At 39.6% G+C, this 18824-nt stretch overlaps 1 protein-coding gene across 3 annotated transcripts in view; it reads right to left on the bottom strand.

The window, feature by feature from the left end:
• Window positions 1-17935, bottom strand: part of SCAF8 (SR-related CTD associated factor 8) — a 110732-nt gene extending 92797 nt beyond the window's left edge. For all 3 annotated transcript variants that reach the window (XM_056853266.1, XM_056853265.1, XM_056853267.1), the window contains exon 1: window positions 17895-17935. In XM_056853266.1, coding sequence (XP_056709244.1) covers window positions 17895-17924 — 30 coding nt within the window. In that variant the 5' untranslated portion in view covers window positions 17925-17935. The remainder of the gene's footprint in view (window positions 1-17894) is intronic.
• Window positions 17936-18824: the final 889 nt, after the last annotated feature.

Here is an 18824-nt window from a genome sequence, read left to right as displayed (position 1 = left end):
AGTGGTAGAGAATCTGTTTTGCATGCAGAAGGTCCTAGGCTCAATCCCTGGCATCTCCAGTTACAAGGATCAAGTAGGATGTGATGTAAAAGACCTCTACATGAGACCTTGGAGAGCCGCTGCCAGTCTGAGTAGATAATACTGAATTTAATGGACCAATGGTATGATTTACTATAAGGCAGCTTCATGTGCTCTCTGAGTGTTGCTACAGAAATCATAGTTCATATCTACTGACCAGCCTGGGGATTTTGCAAAGGTAGAGCAAGCCTGAGGAGGCATAGGAGCAGGCATGACCCCAGCACTAGCACAGATGTCACTAACACCATCTAAACTGGCCTCTATACCAGTGAAGGGGAACTTATGCTGGTGGGGGAGAACAGCGCAGCAGCATCTTGGCTCTGGTGTAGGGGCTTGCAGAGGACATATTCTGCCCTCCTTCAACTGTCCAAAGATTGTAGCTCATTTACTCTGTCACACAGAATTCCAAAGACGACACTGAGAAGCTTGGGTTCTGTTTCTGACAAACAGAAACCAGGGGTTAACATTTTAATGTATTTGGTCAATATGCGGAACTTTTTAAAGGGGTCAAATCACCAACCAATGAACAAACATTTAAAGCAGCATATTTTGACAAATACATTATCATATAGTCTGATAGTGAAAGTGTGGCCCAGTCTGCAGATATCTAAATCTGCAGATTGGGCCCATTTACACAGAAGTAAGATTTTCCTGCAAACTTGGGGGACCCCCCAGGCTTGCTGAAAACCTGAAAGTTTTTTTTTTAAAGGCTGAGGGGTACTACAAAATCTAAAAATAGAGTACTTTTGTCTGCACTTGAGCAGAAATGCCACTCATGCAACTCAAGCAGTACTGCTGCGGTGGGAGGGGGGGAGGAACGATCGTTGTAGTTCCTGACAGCCTGGCTGAAGGAAAAGATGGGGGGGAAAAGAGGGGAATAAAACCCAACCTGAAAACAGAAGCTGGGTACCCATTCCTAGGGTTGATATCTGTAACCACATACCAAACCCGTTTTGGCCTATTGGGCCTTCATCAGTGGTTAATAAAAACATGTTAAGCCTGCACACATTTACAGAAATAATAAATACATATACAAACAGTTCAAATCAAACCAGGCATGTGTATAGATTGTAAAATCTATTACCAATTACTCAAACATCTGGTCAGATTGGCTCTAGTTGTAATACTGGTTTATGTCTCTCATATACGATGTGTGCAGTTATCAACCTAGTAGAGCAGTTCTGTGGAGCGCAACTTCCATGGCTCCCCTCTCCCACTGCAGTCCAAAATGCTATTTCTAAGGGACAGCGGACCTCATTGACTGCATGTGGGGGGAATCAGCAAAAATCCCTCCTCCATCCACAGAAATCCTTAGGCTCTAACCTCCTGTATAAAATGAGTATCCTTATACAGGACAATCTAAAGCATTAACTAATGATAGCTCCTGTATATAGGGACAGTACGCACATAAAACACTCAACTTCAATATGCATTTCTGTACATATAGAGTGCTGCCATCTTCACAGGACTATTCTTTGTGGATTGTTGCCAGCCTTCTTCTGGTGAATCTGGTACAGATATCAAAGCCAATACCCTGAATCTGCTGCCCTCATCACCTCCCGTTTTTCATCTCTCTCCTCAAAGAACAGTAACTGCTATAAGTGGTTTGTAGGCATGCCTTGCTGGGGGACAACAGTCAGAATATGGGGGGCACAAAATGCAAAAGACCCACTGTTGTGAGTTGCAAATCCTCAGAAGGCAAAACCAAAGATATATGTACACTTGCAGTTCTTTCAGTATTGTGTATATCTGCAATTCTGTTTGAACAAAATCAATACATTAATATTTCAAGTTTATATGTATTACGTATTCCTACAGTGGTAATATAAATTTAGGTTTAATAAGAAATTAAAACGGCCTATGTTTCCATTCCCCCCCCCAAAAAAATTCCCCAGCTTCAACATTTGCAGAAAATTATTATCTCTATGGGTATTTACATGTACGACATTCCCTAAATTTTCCTATTTGAATTGATTTTTTAAAATTATTTTATATATTTTACACATATAATATTGTAATATGATACAATACTGCATGGTTACATTCATATAGAACAGGGGTCCCCAAACTTTGTGAGCCAGCGAATACCTTTGGAATTCTGACACAAGTAGGTGGATGTAACTACAAAATGGCTAGTGCAGAAGAGGAGCCAACGACAAAATATGGGGAAGTGATCTAAATTCTTTCACCGTAAGTCCAAAAAAGGCTGCCAAGACAGGCAGCCCATTCCTGAAGGGGGGGGCAGTAAGGTAGCAGCCAGGAGTGGCACCACCACACTGCCTCTACAGAGGCTTCCCAGCCAGAAAAAAGAAAAATAAACGTCTTGAAAATAGAAGTAAAAAAAAAATGCCCCACAGAATTTAGAAGAGTTGGTTTTTATATGCTGACTTTCTCTACCCCTTAAGGAAGAACCAAACCGGCTTACAATCACCTTCCCCTCCCCACAACAGACATCCTGTGAGGTAGGTGAGGCTGAGAGAGCTCTAAGAGAGCTGTGACTAGCCCAAGGTCACCTAGCTGGCTTCATGTGTAGGAGTGGGGAATCAAACCTGGTTCTTCAGATTAGAGTCCACCGCTCCAAACCACTACACCACACCGGTGAGGCTATTTTGCTGGTGTTGCCCTGCAGCAGTGTACAGGGGCATTCCCAGGGCTAAAGGGGTTAGGAAGCTGCCTAAAGGCAGCCCTGCCCCCAGGAACACCCCAGGAATGCCTCCCAGGACACCAGTACAGGGAGATACCCCGGCCTCCGAGAGCTGCGCTGCTGCCACGGTCAAGGGGACCAGTGTCCGTCGCCCTACGCCAGTGTCCCTGCCAGTCTGCATGGCGCAAATGGCACAGACACTGGTGTAGGGGTCGTGCTGGCTCCTATGGGTATTCTGTCTCCCCCTTCAGGATTGCAGTTAAAGATTGTTTTCACCTCCCACCACTCAAATGAACTCGGTTAATCTGGACAGCTTTACCAAATACCACACTTCTTGGTTCCACATTCAGATATTTAATATTTTGGAACTCCTCCAATATTTTGCTATGAATAGTTCAGTAACTGTCAAAAATCTTGTATCATATTTGTGATTTCTTAGGAATCCCTTCATCATCTAGACAACCCAACAATATAACCATTTGAGCACAAGATAATTTATAATTAGCCATATACTTTATCTCTGCTATACCTTTGCCACAACAATTGTATTACAGGACAAGTCCACCCCATGTATATATAGTTTGCTGAAATTAAGCCAAACTTCCAACATTTGTATTGTTTCTCTGAATCCATCCGGTTTAACTTGAGGTTTATTCTACCAATGATATAACAATTTATAGAAGTTATCTAGAATACTAATACTTATTGCTTTGTTGGGTCCTACTGAAAATATCTTCTGCCATTCTTGCTTAGAGATTGTACAAAAGAACTGAGATTCCCACCTCTTAAAGAAAACTGGTTCTTTCAGTGGAATCAATGTAAATATATTTGTACAATCTAGCTATCAATCCTTTCATTTCCTGTATCAGCTATTTAATTTATTCAAACTGTTAACGTGACCTGTAAGATCCCTTTTGCTGCTATTGTTTCTATATAGTGTCTTGGCTGAAAATATTGAAACCATGTGATATCATGTTTGTTTCCCTTAATTCTACTACTGACAGAGACTGATCTGCTTGTATTTCCTGAATGGATATTAGGGAGAACTTTTTTTAAGTTAAGAGCTGTTCAGTAGTGGAACTGGCTGCCTAGGGAAGTGGTGAGCTCCCATTTACTGGAAGTCTTCAAGCAGCAGCTAAACAAACATATGAAAGGGATGCTTCAGCTGATCCTACACTGAGCAGTGGGTTGGACTAGATGGCCTCTATGTCCCTTTCAACCCTTTGATTCTATGATTTTATGACCTTATAACCAGATTGTCCAAGCCTTTGTTAACTGAAACTCAGCACTGAAAATAAAGATTCCAAAAGTGGAGTATTGGGGCTTAATTGGGGAGAGCCAGTGTGGTGTAGTGGTTAAGAGTGGTGGTTTGGAGCTGTGAACTCTTGGGCTCTCTCTCTGGACTCTCTCAGCCCTACCAACCTCATAGGGTGTCTGTTGTGGGGAGGAAAAGGCAATTGTATGCCGGTTTGATTCTTCCTTAAGTGGTAGAGAAAGTCGGCATATAAAAACCAACTCTTCTTCTTCTTCTTAAACACTTTCATAATTTATCCTGAGTAATGAGAATCACAAGTAAAAGTTTATTGGTGTATTTTAAGCAATCTTTACTTTTTTATAGTTATGAATACCATGGTATGTATCCCAAAGGCATGCTTGAACATTCCTGTTTGCAGATATACCAGGTGCGTCTTTATTCGTATGAAGACATTTGTATAAACGTTTAAATTATATAGCCTGATAATACTTAACCAGAGTTGGAAACATCAGTCCCCCATCTTGATCTTGTCTTTGTAAGGTAGACCAGTGGTGTGCTAGAATTTTTAAAAACTGAACTCAAAAATATCATTTCTTTTTGCCAAAGACTTGAAGTCTTAATTGGGATGTTTAGAAACACATTTTCCAATAAATACAAAATGTTTGGAAGTAGCTTAATCATGCAATGGTTTAGTTTCCCTAAGCAGGAAAGATGTAAGCTGCTCCATGCAGACATATCTGTATTCCTGTCCATAATTTTATGCAATTATTTTTGACAGTGCTGATGTATTTGAGAATAACCATATGCCAGATATCCAACTGAGGCATTGGCACATTTTAATCCCATTGATTCAAAATTTTAATTCTTTACGCAATGATTTAATAAGGGCTAAAATCTCAGTTTTAGCTTTGTTTAGATGAGACCAAGACATATTGATTACAGCAGGCTAATACCTGTTTTAAAGAATTAACTGGGTCATTTACTGATAGAGTAACATCATCAGTATATCTTTTTAAAGCTTCGTGTCTCTTTTAAATTAACTACGTTTAAAACGTAATCTGAACTTAATGCAAACATAAAATCCCTTAAAACTGAATTTATGATCTTATAAAAAGCTGTAACTGTGACTAACGAATCTTCATCTATCACCACACAGCTCAAAACGTGTTGCCCTATAATGGTGCAATACCGGGCCCCAGGAACTGATAAGTTACCTGAAGCACCATCTACTGATTTGATCTATGACCATTTACACTAGTAACTACCTGACCTCTTCAACTGGCTCAGTTATCTAATTAAAGAAATTTATGTTATTTATCAAAGAACACAGGCATTTATCTCCTGCCTTATGGTGATGACTGATCTTTCCAGTAGCTTTGCTCTGTAAAGAGGACGAAACAATAGAAAGAAGAGACATCTTCTACTGCTGATTCCAACCAACACCTGTCTACAAAACGCTGTTTCAGCCACAGGTCATAACAGAAACCCTACTCGGGGTTATGAGCATAAAGTAATCTAAAATGAGCAATATACTGTATATAGCAAAAAAAAAAATTAAGTTCAATATTTTAAAGTTACAGAGTACCCTTTGAGGCTGTATAAAAGCTCTATTCCATTTTAGACCAATATGTTCTTATGGTTCCAGCACTCAATGATTGTGTTTTTATTTAGTAATATCTGAAAAATTAATGGAAATATTTGATTTAAATCAATTTTGACCCTGATCGCTAGATTTTAAAGAGATTAAGATCGCAACAGTAGTCCAGCTAGATCAGACCAAACATCTATCACCTCAGCATTTTGCCTCCATCAAAGGCCACTAGAGAGGCAAAGACCTGGAAAAAACAGAAACATTCAGAAAAAAGCTTTGTCCAAAGAATTTGGAATGACTTACAATGCAATCCTAAGGAGAGTTACTCCATGTTAATGGGCTTAGACTGGAGTAACTCTCCCTAGAATTACACGGTAAATGATTTTTCAGTAATGTTCTATTCACTCACAACATCTAGTATTTCCAAGGCACTTTTATTTCAATTTTTTCAACAGAAAAATTGAGAAATTTGAAGAGCACTGGGGAAAAAATTTCCTCTTTGGATGAATGGCATGTTTTTTAAGACATGTCTTGCATGAAAATGTCTAAGGATTTTGGGGAAATTTGGAAATTTAGAGGACCACTGGAAAGAATACACTTCTATAATTTTTCTTATGTAAGATAAGTGATATGCTTTTTAAGATAAGGTTTTACACATTCAAAAGGTATAGCATGAAAAGTTTTATGTAACGCAACCTACAACAATAGATACTGATGCTTTCTATGTATACTGTAGACACACACAACATATTTTCAATTATATGCTTACTGTTTAAATGTGAATAGTTTTGGCACCAATGAATATACTATAATATGCTTGATGGTAATAAATTAATAAAAGGTTCAGTAATTTCAATGTCAGAATGTTTATTTTCATATCCACACATGCTAGTAGTCCTACCTACTGTGACTGCATGAGACTGTTTCTGTCCAAATAATATAATTTACTGTTGTCATTACCAAATTTGTTTTCTAATGTTAATGTTTAGTTTTTCCTACCTCTCAGAGAGCACCAAAAAAAAGGTAAGGTAAATGTGTTAAAGGTAGCACAGGGTGCAGCTCCCGCTAAAGTATTGGTTGTATCTGAAAATTTTCTAATAGAAAACTAAGACATTTTATTTATTTATTTGGTTTTTAACCAGCTCTTTCCCAACTGATGGATTACATCAACTAAAATACACCATCTCATCATAAATAAATATCATTAAAATTAATACACATCTTAATTAAATATGCCAATTAATACTATTGTATATGCTAAATTTAAATAATACATTTTATGTAACTCTAACAGCAAAATAAGTTTAGATTTGATAGAAAACTACTTATTGTAGATATTTCATTACCTCCCCCCCACTCAAGGCTTCAAATTTAAGGAAATATTACATCTCTAATAGCCACTTTGACTGGCACATCATTTATCAATACTTCACTTTGAAGGTATAAACTGCATGTTCTGCTCTATTCTACAGTGCCTGTTCTCTATGTGGAATTGTGTTTTGGGTTACTTTAGAGGAACATTTAAAAATGAGATCCCTCCAGAGTGTATGAAGTGCTACAATCTGACTATCACCTCTGGTTTTTGTCACTTCATTTTCTCATTCTGCTACATGCATTGGCTAGGCCTTAATTCTTATACTTTCACTGAAATTCACTTTCCATGCTTAATGTAAAGGCTGTGTCCGAAATTTAAGGGGACAGAGACAGTATAAGGGAAAACAGCATGGTGTAGTGGTTAAGAGCGGTGGACTCTAATCTAGAGAACTGGGTTTGATTCCCCACTCATCCACATGAAGCCAGCTGGGTGACTTTGGGCTAGTCACAGTTTTCTTAGAGCTCTCTCAGCCTCACCTACCTCGCAAGGTGTCTGTTTTGGAGGAAGGGGATGAGATTGTAAGCTGGTTTGATTCTCCTTTAAAAGGTAGAGAAAACTGGCATATAAAAAACAACTCTTCTTAATGTCTGCATTTTGTTTTGCCAGCTGCACAAAGATGAATTATTTTAATAGAGCCTGCTAACTATATTTTATTTACAGCAACAACATGGCTGGAATGGAAGGTTACTCTTTGACTCAAGCAGCGTTCCTTCTGTCTGTGTTCCATACAAGTCACGTGCAGAAGAATTATGTCTTTGAATTTTGCAAAATATTACTTATACTAGTAACTCTCCTATTTAACTATTTGTTCATTAGGAAAGAAAGTCTTTCAATCACTATCTTTGAAAAAACAGAGATATGACAGTACATTTTCCAGGGTGTCTTTTACCTTAAATCAAGAATTGTCTATGCTGAAAGTGAAATTATGATGGGTAAAGGCCAGAAGTTGTATTTAGGATGTGGTTTCTCCAAACACTACCTATCTAAACGTGAAACAGGAAGCAGGCTCCCAGCAGGTAAGGGTATAGAACCAATAAGTTAAAATGAGATACTGCTACCACAGGACATATAAAATCTGGAGACAAAAGTCAATCATGGAAATTAGTAACACGGACACAGAAAGGATGAGGGCCTTCAAAATCATAGATGGACACTTGATAAAATGAATCCACCATCCAAAGGTTTTACATAATCATAGAGGCTTACATTAAAGAGCTATATATATTTTAGAAATTCATACTCTCTAGATTACAACTACTTCTAGTAAAGTTACACTCTCGCTGACTTTTCACCTTGTTACCTGACTTTTCACCTTTTCTCCCCAATGGGGACCCGAAGCAGCTTATGAAATCATTCTTCCTGCCTCCATTTTACCCTCACAGCAATCATCATGTGAAGTAAGTTAGCCTAACAGAGAGTTACTGACGCAAGGCCACCCAGTGAACTTTCATAGCAGAAAGAAGATTCCAACCCGAGACTCCCAGATCCTAAGTTCCAAAAAGTGGGGGGGGGGGGAGAATATACTTGGCATCATATATCAGTCAATAAATTTTAATTACTATGCAATCAACCCAATGTTTAAATTTAATTTTCAATTTTTAAAGTAGAAATTGCCTTATTACGGCCGCAATTTGCCATTCACAAAAGAACAAGAACTCACACAAGAAGCAAAAAAGAGTGGACAACCAATTATTCAGGTCCACAATGTACATCTATAATTAAAATATATATAACATGGAAGATAAGGGTAGTTTTCAGTTTTTTCTAATCTGCTGATCACTGAGGGTGGGACTTGCACAGTTCTATGTGCTTATTTATAAGTAAAAGTACAATTAAGTCAACTGGTTAAACTTTTAATTTCTGGGCAGTTTTGTATGAAAACAACCTTAATTGCTCCACAATGTTGTGCCTATCAATGGAGTTGTGTCTATCAACAAATATTTAGACTGAATGTGTGTTTCCAGGCCTTACTCTTTGCCTTTTATCTGAAAAGAATATAGTTGTTCATTTATTTTATTTATTACTTTTTATTTATTTAAAATATTCACTGCCTTTCTACCTTACAGGAACTCAAGGTGGCCTCCAGAATGAACGGTAATAAAACACAATCACATAAAACCACAAATTTAAAACCAATAATTTAAAACTGTCAGTAGACAGAAGAACTAAATTAATTGAATGCAACCCTGAATAAAACTGTCAAATAGTTGTGCTACTACTGTTTCCTTGTAGTTGATAAACAAGTTGAAAAAAACCAACCACCTTATCTCTCTGCTTATTTTATCAGCCATTAAAGATCCAAGCATACTGCATATGACTGTTAAATAGTTTGCAGAGATATGAATACCCATGGGGGGAGGAAGGGTTCTCCCCTAGGACTCCTCCCATTTTTCTGTTGGGGAAGCACCGGAAAAATCTCCAACTAAATATTTTGTCTTTTAGCACGAGCAAAACACTTTTAAAGGCTGTTTAGCTCAAAATGGTAGTAAAAAGATTGTAAGACTCTACAACATTAGAAAATAACTTCTGTGTATACTGCAGACTAAGGATTTTTCAAGGACATGTTTATTGTTTATGTGATTAATTTTGTTCACAGTTAATGTGTGATAGGATGTATGACAGCATACTATTGAAGGGTTCAATATTTCAATTTTATAAAGTTTAACGTGATATCCAAATATGCCATTAATCCTATTGTGATGTGTGTGTTGAAATAATAAACAAAACAAATAATTGGCACATTACCTAGTCAAAGCTTTGCTAGTATGCTGGGAATTTACTACTACTCGGCTAGAAAACACAAAGGTATTACTATTGAATGATTTACAAAAATCGGACTCTGAATGAGACAGTTCAAAGGGCAACAGTGAAGAAAAATGTGAAGTTTAAAAACTTCAAATCAATTTAAAATGTTATTTGCAGAATCCATTTCAAGTCAGTGCTTTTTCAAAAACCACTGTGAAATTTCTGAAGCTGTAAGTATCTCCTTAAATAATCTTTTCATATGCCAATTAACTAGAGATCAGACTATTCTGACAGTAGACGTTTTACTCCATACAAAAAAACAGGCAGCTTTAGCAGCACAGAGCAAGCAGCTGTTTACTAACAGAAAGGAAAGCAGGAAATACGGATGAGTGAAATATCAAGTAGGGGGTTATGACTGCAGCGAATAAAGATGTGTTGATTCAGGTGACAAAAAGGGCACCTCAAGCTTATATCCAGTCTCCCAACACTTATACTGGTCTGTGTTGGAACTTGTACTACATCTGAAGCCATAGCTAAAGCAAAACATTAGTTAGCATAAAGTAAATAAAATTAGAAAGGTAATCACACAACCTTGGCTTAATTACATTCTACTTTCATCTATTCCTGTCTTTACCTACAGCTGCCCAACCTACAATTCCACCTCCATGCCTGTCAGACACACATATATACACACATTGGTAGACTAGGCCTCAATGTGCCACAAGCAGAGAACATATGCATCACTGTTATTACTATGGTGGCGAAGAAGGGATTTTTCCAGCTGCACTTAACCTGAAAACTTCCTCTTATTTAGAGATTGCTGATTTGGCCATGTTGATCCGTTCTAGTAACCTCAAGGCTTGACTAATGTAGCAGGCTATATGTGGGGCAGCCCTTGAAGGCTATTCAGAAACTGCAACTGCTTCACGATATGGCAGCCCATATCGTAACAGAGGATGCCATATGCAGTTTCAGAGGGTAGCCATGTTGGTCTGTAGTAGAATAACTAGATTCGAATCCAGTATCACTGTAGAGACCAACAAGATTTTTGGGGTATAAGCTTCCAAGATTCAAAGCTCTGACACTTAAAGCTTTGAGTCTCGAAAGCTTAAACCCCAAAAATCTTGTTGGTCTCTTAAGTTGCTACTGGACTTTAATCTAGCTGTTCACTTGCAGAAAGTATATCATTTCCATTTTATAATTTCTTCATTGGTTTACAATTTGATTTCAGGACCAATTTGAGGTGCCAAAAAGTACCCTTGAAAATTATTAAAACCTGGGGGTACATACTCGGAAAATCAACCTCAGTACACATACATCTTCTATCTTTGCTCAGCACAGCACGACCTTTTGGTGTTCCCCTTCATCCCAAGGTGCAAACAGCTGTTCATGGGCTTTTTTTGCAGCTGCCCATTTTATGGAACAGCCTTCTAGAAGCCTGGAGGAGGCTCACATCTTGATGGCATTTCAGAGGGGATGAAAACTGAACTTTTTAAAGAAGGCTTTTGTGGTTTCTTGAGATGAGGAAAGATCTCTTATACATTACTTGGATTCTTGTTGGACACTGGTTGGTCAAGAGGATGTCAGTTATACTTGCTGGCTGTTTGGTGGATTTTGTTTTAATGTTTGTATTGCTTTTATTGGTGATTATACAGATTAAAAAAAATGTTACCCACCTTGGGTCCCAGTTACAGTAAGAAAGGCCTAACCATGTTTTTTAAAAAATGTTCCTATGAAGAAATAGTACAACTGACTCAAACAATATTGGGAAAGCCCCTTCCCCTCAAACCTAAATTCTTCAGTCATTCACTAACCTGACCCTGAGGAAAATTATTTTCCAATTGTCTTAACCTTAACTACCCATTGCAGATATAGGAAATTAGACTTTTTAAAAATTGATAAGTGAACTCAGAAAGTAAACGTGCACAGGATGTAGCTGAAAATCACTATTTATATAACTTGAATTACAGCTCTTCAAAAGCAGATTTTAATCAAAAAGGCATAAATTTCTTCATGTTTAGTATCAAGCAAGTCTAAAACCTGCAGTTCGAGGGCAGTTCCACATCTTGATTCACCACCTTAAATTATGTAAGCCAAATCTTACCATTTGGGAGAGAAAAGGAGTGCATGAAGATACTATTCAGAAAAATGAGTGTTATAAAACATAACTGATTGACACTCGTTCTGTTCCTAGAAGACTGCAACCCTTCCACCTGATGAATCTAGAACACCACACTAAAACATTGAGAACCCACACATGTGAATCAGCATGACTAAGGAGATGAAACTCCATCCGTGTATCTCACCCTTTCCTAACCAGAAAGCTTAACTAGCATAACTTTTTGCGTCCCACACCCAATTCCACAAGCCCTAAGACTCAAGGATCCCGAATAAGAGAAATGAATAGCACCTGCAAACTGGTGATACCGCACTACGTTGTTTCCTCTAGTTGTCTATCACATGCAACATTAGGATGCAAAAGCTTCTTTTTTATGTTTATGGATTTCCACACACCATACAAAACAAGAGTCCGGCTATTTAACCTCAGGGGGTAGAAACAGCCACCTATCTAGCACTGATGGAGAGAGTAACACAGGGAGGGGTGCAGCATTTATATGATTGTAGAGCAAATGCAACAGGAATAGACATGTAATTTTAAAAAGGTATGCCAAGAAGTACTGAAATGTGTACAGCAGTCTATCACAGAATCATGGGATTATACAAAAGTAGCCAATATCCCTGCATCTAAGAGCTGCATACATACAAGATGACTTAAATGCTGTAACTTCCCTCTCCCTAATATGCCCTCACACCTATTCTACTTCTGAGAGTATAAGATTTCCTCTTCCCTAAAACAAATTCTAATTTTAGTGTATCAAGTACATCCAGATGATAATTCTACAACCACTACTTTTTCCCCAATGTGGCCTGTGATCCTCACACACCTCCTTTTAAAGGCACCTTTTAAACTTGCAATGTAGCTACTACCACCTCTTCTCCCTGTCTCAGAGTGGGTACGCATGGGATTTCCAATCTATTAACCATAGTTAATAGAAAAGTTCGAAGGAGGCCACAGGAGTGAGAACTCCCTCCACTTGTTCTATCCTATCTGGATATTCCTCCTGCCATTTCCCTGTGGTCTGAAATCATGGTTAAGCGTTTTATCTGCACCAATCTTAACTAAGGTAAATGCTAACCATTATTCCCAGCTCAACTATAACATGACAACATTGCCTGAAACAAATTCAGTAGCCTTGATCACCACCATCTGCATTAACTGTTTAAAGTCAGTGCAGATGTAAGTCAACTGTTAAGCCGTGGAAGAGGAATAAGGAATTTCACACTGGAGCAGAGAAGAAGTGGATCCTACTGCAGCTATCTTGAGCACCTTCCGCAAAATGACATATGCTCTAACCACATGACATCCAGATTTCATAGAGAAAAAGAAGACTCTCAAAATCTGGCATGGAACTCTATTGCTGGCATGAGGAGACAATTTGCCAGCCATGACAGCAATAAATCCCAAATCTGGTGATGCTTTTCCTCTACCTCCTGCACTGCTTACCTGTGCCATGCAACATTCATTGTCTCACTGGAACATTTTGCCTCCAAAGTCATAGTGCCAATGTGCACTAGTCAGAACTAATGCTAAAGAAGAGATAGCTCTGCCCTCCCAAACAAAAAATCTGAGATTTAGCTGCAGAAGCGTAACTATGGATTCTATTCACAGTACAGATATGTGGCCAAAATGCAGAACAGTAATATTTTATTTATTCCCCCCAACATTTTAATTGACAATTTAAAGATCCTATCCATACTAACTGCAAAAAATTAGCACCTTAGAGCCTCCAAACAGACTGGTATTATTCCTTTGAGAGACATCTCTAAAAAGACAAGATGCCTCAAAAGCCTCAAGAAGCACAATGATCTCTAATTTTGTTAAAGTTATAGCACCTGCAAGATTGAATGAAGCACATGAAATTCTTGCATACGCTTTCGGTGAAGGCACCATCAGTTCTTGAGCTCCAGTACTGACCAGAAAAGACAAGAGCTGCTTGTGACAGAGTGCAACCATGCTTTATCTCAGAAGCTCCTGAGAAGTTGTGTGTGCAAGATTAAGCATTAATGTGTATCACCAGTTTCATCGCCCATCCCTGTGCCAGGTTGGCAGCTCTGTTACTTACAGGCATTTCTTACTTTGGTAAATAAGAGCAAAATTTGACAGGTAAGAATGTTGTGATTTGTGCTCCCAATCTGTCACTGAGAACAACAGAGTGAGTCTAAAAAAAGTGAGGCAAAACTTTAATCTGAAAAGCTAATTATAAATGTTTAAAAACCATTACAGCAGTTTTAAAATGGCAGAATTTACAACCAGCTGTTTTGCTTTTGATTGTACTAAAACAGAGGCCCACATTTTTTTGCTAGGCTTGGAAACTGTCGCTCCTGGTTGCCAGAAAGGTCAGTTTTTCTCATTTCCTGCTCCAGAGATGAATTAAGCACATATTTTTGTATCTGCTAGTTGAATAAATGATTTTACAAGGCAAAAGCAGCAGGCATTTATCTGTAGCAACCTTAACAATGCACAACCTGGCATCATTCTTAAGGATACACTATCTACTTGTGCTTCCTGAGGTTTTTCTAAAAAATGATAATCCTAGATACTGTGCACTGGGAGGATTTAACTGCTGGTTACTAGAATTAAATTTCTGGTTAACTATATTCATCATAGGGATCCCAACTCTCTGTCCAGAAAACATTGCCCACCTGGATTTTTTCAAGGAACACTGAGCAAGTCATTTTCGGAATGAGGAAAATACTTAAGGTTTTACTCACTTAAAGTCCTTTCTGAACATTATGAATATTTTTTGCAAGACAAGCTACATCATTAGATAGTATTTCTTCTGTATAGCATAGACAATGAAAAATATTTCAAGACTACATTTTTGTTTAAATGTGACTAATTATGCCCACAATTAATAATACTGTGTATATGACAGTGCATTGTTGGAAAAGTCAATGTTTTCAGTGTCGCATCAAATTGAACTAATACTGGGGTACATCGTAAACCTATCCTACCACCACCCTGAGCAGTCTGAAGCCCTCCTCCAATCTAAGAAGCCTTTCTCCAAAAATTGAGCTGGATTCATACCACTGTTGACTATATCTAAGTCAAAGTAATAAATTTCCTTTTGCTTACTACAAAATATCTACTTTATATTTTCAGTGGTTACTTTTCAAATTAATGGCCATCACCAAATTGAATCACCACATATAGTGGCAGCGAGTTCCACAATTTAACTACGTTCTGTGTGAAGAAGTACTTCCTTTTGTCTGTCCTGAATCTCCCACCCTTCAGCTTCAGTTGGTGACCCTGGAGTCTAGTGTTGAGGGAAAGAAAGCCTCTCCCTGTCCACTCTCTCCGCACCATGTGTAATCTTATAGGCCTTTATTATGACTCCCCTTAATCACCTTTTTTCTGAGCTAAACAGCCCTAAGTGTTTAGGCTAATCTTCACACGGAAGTTGCTCTAGCCCCCTGATCATTTTGGTTGCTCTTTTTTGCACCTTTTCAAGCTATACAATAACCTTTTTCAGGTAGGGTGACCAGAACTGTACACAGCATTCCAAATGTGGTATCACTATAGATTTATGTAAGGGCAGTATAATGGCAGCAGTTTTATTCCCTATTCCTTTGCTAATTATGGCCAGCATGGAATTTGCCATTTTCACAACAGCCGCGCACTGGATCATCATTTTCATCAAGCTATTCACTACCACCCCAATACTTCAGGAATATAAGGTCCTGCAGTTTGCAGCTCTTATATTTGGCATACTTACAATTTTGTTTGAAGGAAAGGGCATTCAGTTTTAAATTTCATAAATATGCTACATGTAATTATATATACTAACAAACTTGTAAATAACCATGTTATATTCTTTAAAAAATAAAATAAGTTTATGTTTGATATAAAATTAAGTATTGCAAATGTTTCAGAACTTCCAGGGTTTCTCCCCCCCACCCCAAACTTAATATACTTTCCCCCACTTTCTGAAAACTGTTAACACATTCTATTCTGAAGTATGGATTAAACCAATCTACATTCGCCTTGCAACTACCTTTCAGCACTAGCAATTAAATGAAGAACTCAGGATTCATGTGAGTTATTTGTAAATTTCACAGAAGCATTTTCAAATTAATTAGATAGGAAGAGCAGTATCCTCAAACACAGTCTTCATAAGTAAGTTTCAAATCGGAAAACTTTGAAAGAAAAAAATATTGAAATTAAAGTCTTTATAAAAATATCTGTGTAAGATTCTATTTTTCCAAAACAAAATTTAATGTATCTTGTACTCTTGATGACTATGTTTCCTAAATTAAGGAAATTGTATGTGTGTGTGTATATACATCTATCTATATCTATTTAAAGATCAACTCCCACAAAAATTTATTACTTGCCTATGCAAATTCTTATGTTTAAAACCCAATCCCAATCATGTTTTCTATGGGAACAGTCACATAAATCTAAACAAACTTACTTCCAGGTGAGTCTGCCCAAACTGCAGCCTTATAGCCCATACAGACTCAGAAGAAAATACCTGAGTTTGACAGGGCTTACTCCAAGATGAGCACACACAAGACTACAGTTTTACAATGATAACAACGGCTCAACCATAAAGATAATTTGCATTAACTGAATGTACATGTTGAATATAAAAACTGTAGCTCTGCTAATATATGAGTTAAATATTTGGTTACTTTGCTGCCTAGCCCACAGACTAAGGAAAAGTGCCTTGGTCCTTTGTTCGACTATGACCAAATGATCTGTTACTTTTTTGAACTGTCTAATTATTATTCAAAATAAACCTTTGTATAGCAGAAGTTTTTTTTAAAAGATACACAGGTTTACTCAAGAAAAGCTAATATGCATGTTCTTAGCAACCTACATGCCCTTTCCTCATGCACTACATATTTTTCTAAGGAGACAACCAAATTCTATCAAATACAGAAGAAAACCTGTCTCCTTGGTAATATAACTGTTTTGATCGATTGCCTGTAACCACGTGACAAAAGGTTCCATTTAGCTTAACGCCTTGCATATATAACAGCAAGCTCATTTGGTACTCTCATGAAAAGAGAGAGGTGGTATGTAAGGTGCTGTTGCTTTAACCAGCTAACGGAGATGCAGACTTTACAGGCCTCTTCCACCATCTGCAGTGTTGCTGTCTTGATACACAACCTACGAAGCAAAGACTGGTACAGTGGGTTTTAGTTTTGACTGCAGCAGCGGCAGTAGAAGGGAAAGAACAATTCGTCTGTAGCTCCATTTGGGTCTTTCCTCGCTACTGTGGGTGAAAACGCACGGGAGGTTTTGCCTTGGATTTGCAGCTCTCTAGATGCACATTTCCCCATCTGAATCCTCAAAATTCTGCATGGGGGGGCTTATTTTGAGGATTTGGCTGGGGAAAATGTGCATTTAGACAGCGGCAAATGCAAGGAAAAACCCCCCATGCGTTTTCGCCCTAAGGATCTTCATGCATTTTACCCAAATAATCTAGGCTGTCATGGTAATGAGGAACAGACAGTGCAGGAGGTGTGCGTACAAGTGCAGCCTTGAAATAGGAGAGTGGCGAAAAGAAGGGATCAGAAAAAAGGTTAAAACCTGCAGCGTGGGGGGCGCGTGGGGGGGGGGAAACACTGGAGTAGGAAGGCGGGGAGAGCAGGCAAGGAAGCAACCTCAGGGGAGGGGCCCTGGCTCAGCGGCAGAGCCTCTGCTTGGCATGCAGAAGGCCCCAGGTTCCATCCCCGGCACCCCCAGTTAAAGGGGGCCAGGCAGGTCGGGGATGTGGAAAGACCTCTGCCCGAGACCCTGGAGAGCTGCTGCCGGTCTGAGCGGGCAACACTGGCTTTGACGGCCCAGAGGTCTGATTCAGTACAAGGCAGCTTCACGCGTTCAACCTGCACGGTCAAGAAGAGGAAACCAGCATATATTTTTTAAAAACAACAACAACAACAACCACAACCCCCCTTTATAGTGGCTCCCCCTCCCCCAGGTATGTCATAGGGATCATGGGATCGCCCAGGCTGAGGAAACCCCCCCCCCACCCCCGGATAACCCCTCTAGACACACAGGCCTGGCGCCCCCCCCCCCCCATGGCCTGCCCCAGACAACCCCCCACCCCACCCCCCATGGAGTCCCAGCACAGACCTCGCTATTAAAAGCTTTCACGGCCTCCATGTTGCGGCGGAGGGAAAAGGCAGGAGCTGAACGGTGAGGGGGGGAGGGGGAGGGGGGGGAGGGGAGGAGGAGGGGGAGGGGTTTGTTCTGCTCTGGTAACGGCGGCCGGTTTCCCCTCAGGAGCCCACGGGCCTGGTCGTCATGGCGGGCGGCGGAGGGCCGGCGGGGAGACGGGCTTGGGGGAAGGGGGCGGCGGCGAGGGGCTCCTCCCTGCCCCGCTGGGCCGGCTCCGTCGGCGCTGCGGGGACAAACGCGCAACCGCTGCGGCGCGGGGACCAATATGGCGGCGGGGCGGGAGGGCGCCTCGCTCCCTTGCAGCAGCAGCAGCGCAGTTCGCTCGCGGGAGCCGCCGAGACGTCGGCCAGAGCGGCCCCTAGCGGGCGAACGGACGCCCGGCTGGAAGCGGGGGCCACCATCGAGGTGGGGGGGGCAGAGCGGCGCTCGGAGTCCGAGGCCCCCGGGAACGCGGCGTTTGGAAGCGAGCGCCGCGCGCAGGGGGGATGGCGGTACTGCGGCGGGTGGGCGGTGGCGGCCGGGAAAAACGCAGCCCGGGTCTGTCGTTTCTGTCTGGCTGCTGCTGCTGCGGAAACATGCTAGAGGCCCAGGAACACATGAAAGCGGCCTTATACTGATTTTTTTTTTAAGTGTCTTGCACTATTATTATTGTGTTTGTTTGTTTTTATTTTATGTTATAAAAATAAAAAAAATATATATTTTAAAAAAGCGGCCTTATACTGATTTTTTTTAAATGTCTTGTACTATTATTATTGTGTTGGTTGGTTTGTTTTTATTTTATGTTATAAAAATAAAATATATATATTTTTTTAAAAAGCGGCCTTATACTGATTTTTTTTAAATGTCTTGTACTATTATTATTGTGTTGGTTGGTTTGTTTTTATT

Source organism: Euleptes europaea, chromosome 7, assembly GCF_029931775.1.
Source record: "Euleptes europaea isolate rEulEur1 chromosome 7, rEulEur1.hap1, whole genome shotgun sequence".
NCBI lineage: Eukaryota > Metazoa > Chordata > Lepidosauria > Squamata > Sphaerodactylidae > Euleptes > Euleptes europaea.
This window is presented reverse-complemented; position numbering and strand designations above follow the sequence as displayed.